We start from the raw sequence: 3,828 nt of genomic DNA on the forward strand, positions 1-3,828 counted from the left end.
GCCTTGGTCTCCTGCAGCTTCCGGCGCAGCGCCGCCTCCCACTGCACACGCAGTGCCTTCAGGGTCTTCCGCTGAGGGATGGACAGCCGGTCGGTCTGAGAAGGGGTCGCCTCTCGCCGCTGGACAGACCGCCCTTTCCTGGGCAGTTTCTGGGCAGCTCCTCACCGCGGCTGCCCTTGGGGGGCTGTGCGCCCATCTCAGGACCCTGTAGTTCCCACCGCACCTCGGCTTGGCAGAGACCCAGGACCCAGGGAGGGGACGCCAGCTGAGCAGCCCAGCTCACCGCCTGCAGGACCTCCTTGGTCAGCGACGGCGCCTTCTCCACGGACTCCACAGAGACGCTGGTGGCCAGCTCTGCATGGAGCTGCTGCTGGAAGAGCCCCTGCAGTGTCTCCAGGGGCAGGGGCAGCTTTGGGTACGACGCGGGGCTATCCTGTGGGAGCAGGTGCTGGTGAGGGCCTGGGCGCAGTCGGGCACCGGCAACTCCCGCCCCACTGTGTTCCTGAGTCCCTCCTGGAGGTTACCACCGCCAGGCGGGCGCCAGGGGCAGCAGGCAGCACACCGTGTAGATTAAGAACCTCTGCACGGCCCGCGGGTGGCCTGGTGGGTAAGCAGTGGATCTTAACCTACACGCTAGACTCCCACGTGGCAGAGCGCGGTTCCCGTCTCGGACCGGGAAACGCCTTTTCACTTTCTATCTCTTGCTCGCTCGCTCTGGTGAGCACATGTGCCCGCTAGCAAAATTTAAAACATTCAAATATATATAAAAGAACCACTACTTAGAAAGTGAATGGGGACCTGCCCAGCGGGGCCTTCATCCCTCTGGGAAGGACCAGGCTGCGCCCCTAGATGTTCGCTGTTTCTCTTCACGCCCGGGACGCACGGCGAGTCGCCCCTCCAAGATGGATGGCCAGGACAGCCACTGACGCCCAGAGCGGAGTCCGAGCTCTCGCGGAGCCTGAGCAGTGTGCGGAGTAGGCCCAGGCGACTTGGGGAGAGGGCCAACCTGTCCACAGGACTGCCTCCACAGACCAGCCACAGTGCTGCTCAGGGCGGAGGCCAGACGGAGGCCACAGGCAGGTCCACGAGGACCAGGGGACTCAGCACAGGGGCTGGGACATTCCAGAGCTAGACAGAGGGACATACTGGAGCCGTCCGAATCGCACTCTGGCTGGGGGTTCCAGGGAAAGCCAACCCCACCCGAGTCCCACGGCCCCAGCTCCCAGTGGGTACTGCCAGCCTGCGTCCGAGGGGGCCTCCGTCCTGGCTGCCCCAGGTCTGGGGCCTGCTAGCCTGGCCTCTCCCCAGCTCTGTCAACTCCAGAGCCTGGGATGCACGTGGGTCCCTGGGAAGTAGGACAACTAGCTGGTGGGTGTGGAGACAGGGCTCCCCCAGGGCTGCTGACCACCCGGCTCCCGTCCCCATCTGGGTCCTGTTGCAGGCCCCAGGCTCACCTTGGCATAGACCTCGCTGAGGAGCGCTGAGGTGTTGGCCTGGGGCGGGGGCCGCGGAGGCGGGCTGAAGGTGGGCTCAGCCTTGACCACGGCCTTCAGGACCATAGCTTGCTCCTCCTCAGACAGGATCCCGGCTGTGAAGAGCTCTGGCAGCTGCAGCCCATCCCGGGCCATCTGGTCCAGACACCTGCGGGGACAGCGGGCTCAGTCCGTGTTGCGGCCATCCCCCAGGGGCCCCTGGCCCTGCCATCACAGAACCCGGGCCCCCGCTCCATCCCTGCAGGACCACGGGAAGGGGTGGGGCCGCCCCACACCCGCTTACCTCCGGATAGTGCTGGCGTCCTGGTCCAGCCGCCCCATGCACTGGAGGGCAGCCGCATAGGACAGCAGGTCTGGGGACAGGCCGGCGTCCTTCACCATGAAGAACACGTACACCAGCTCCCGGAACGAGCCCTGGAGGGCCAAGCCGGGCTGAGGGTCAGCCGGAGTGGCCAAGGGCCAGCCTGTCTCTGAGCCGACTCAGGAGGGGACAGAGTCCCGACAACGCTGCGCACAGCTCAGCGCAGGGTCGGGGCCGCCACCCAGCAAGGCAGGACCAGCGGGCGTCCTTATTGTTTGGACAGGATGATCTGGGGCTGCTACAAACTCCCTCCGTGAGCCTGGCCCAAGGCCTGCCACGTGGGCGTCTTCTAAGCGCCGCCTTTCGGCTGTGCTGTGTCTCCCTGGTCTCATGTCTGCCGGGCTGTACACCGTGCCGCTGCTTCTAGTCCCACGGGGGGAGATTACGCTACTGCTTTGAGGTTGTTCCCCAAGCCAGGGCTGGCCTGAGTGTCCCTCAGCTAGTCAGGGAGCGATGACACCGAGAAGCACATGCGAGTGCTCCGAGTGCTGCTTAAACGGAGAGGCTGTCCCCCAGGTGCAGAGTGAGGTCTGTGGGATAGGTGTCTGCAGGTGAACTACCGACTAGACCAGACGGGGCCACAGTGGACGACGGCAGAGGCCCCGACCCGGAGACTGGTGTCCTCCCAGGGAGGGGACCGAGGCAGGGACACGGGCCATGTGGCCACTGCCAGGGGACACTGAGGTTTCCGGGAGGCCAGCCCCGTGGCCCAGCGGTTAAGCCCTGTGCCTAGGGAGCCGGATCCCACAGGGCCAACTGCAGTTCGAGTCCCGGCCCCAGAAGCTTGAAACACCCCTGGTGTGGACGTGCCCAGCTGATGCGGTGGAGGGATGGAGGAGAGCGCAGCATGCCCTGCCGCACCCCTGCTGGGAGCACACGCGCCCTCTGACAGTTCGAAAGAAGGGAGCACATCGAGTTCTCTACAAGCAGGTCTTCATTTTTTGATTGATTAAAAAAAAAAAAGAATAAACTATTTAAAAAAGCCGGCCGCCTCTGCTCACCCAAGGACTGGGCTGGTTGGCAGCTACTTCTCGAACTGGGCCACAGGGCCGCGGGGTCGCATCGGGCTGGCGAGCCTCTCGCCAGGGTCTGTCAACAACTGCAGGCCAGCGGGCAGGGGGAGGCACTGGTTCCCACATGGCTGCCTCCGCGGTTCAAGTCTGGACCCAGCGGCCTGACAACATGCTGCGTGTGTGAGTGCCCAGAACCACAGAGGGCACCGTGGAGTGGCCACTGCCCCCGGGGAGGGGTGCCACCCACCCCAGTCTGGAGCAAGCCATAATGAAAACTTAAAAGAGGGCCAGCCAGTGCCATGGTGGCCAACCACGGTTTGAATCCTGGACCTGGCAGCTTGCTTTCTCTCTCTCTCAATGGTGAGTACACATGCCCTACAGCAAATTAAATAATAAAGATTTTAAAAATAAAGTAAATAAGTAAATGAATAAAACAACGCTCTCCTGAACACCAGGTCAGAGAAGACACCAGGACAGAACTGGAAATGCCCCAGATGAACGAAAAGGAAGACGCAGCCCTGGGAACTCAGGGGACCTGGTGCAGGGACGCCGCACTGACAGGACGGGGCTCACCTCCCTAGGGAGCTGGAGAGGAAGCCACCCTGGGCCCACAGTGCTGATGCTGCACAAGCCACGTGGGTGGGGCTGCCCTGGAGGCCACGCACCCCTGCTCAGGTGGGTGCAGAAGCCACAGGGAGAAAGGACAGGGCGTGTCTGGTCACTTAGAAACACCCTGAGGGCTGGCCACAGCAGACTTCTCTGTGCGAGCCTGGGAGGGCTCCCCACAGACACGGGCCTTGACCTCGGGCTAGCAGACAGGCACCCCGGGGCAGTGCCCAGCACTCACCTCGCGAGCCCAGCCGAGCAGGACAGTGTTGTACATAGCCAGCGTGAGCAGCCGCTGCTTCCGGGGCCGGCTGTGGGGGGGGAACAGCACGTGGGGCGCCAGCCGAAGCTCGCC

At 63.8% G+C, this 3,828-nt stretch overlaps 1 protein-coding gene across 1 annotated transcript in view; it reads right to left on the minus strand.

The window, feature by feature from the left end:
* POLRMT (RNA polymerase mitochondrial) overlaps nt 1-3,828 on the minus strand; it is a gene marked incomplete at its 5' end in the record, with an annotated part of 11,937 nt that overhangs the window by 5,963 nt on the left and 2,146 nt on the right. The window contains 5 exon segments of the mRNA XM_027769546.1: nt 1-71; nt 284-433; nt 1,455-1,641; nt 1,777-1,907; nt 3,715-3,790. Coding sequence (XP_027625347.1) covers nt 1-71; nt 284-433; nt 1,455-1,641; nt 1,777-1,907; nt 3,715-3,790 — 615 coding nt within the window.

The sequence above is a fragment of the Tupaia chinensis genome, unplaced genomic scaffold (genome assembly GCF_000334495.1).
Source record: "Tupaia chinensis unplaced genomic scaffold, TupChi_1.0 Scaffold149964_1, whole genome shotgun sequence".
In the NCBI taxonomy this organism is placed as follows: domain Eukaryota; kingdom Metazoa; phylum Chordata; class Mammalia; order Scandentia; family Tupaiidae; genus Tupaia; species Tupaia belangeri.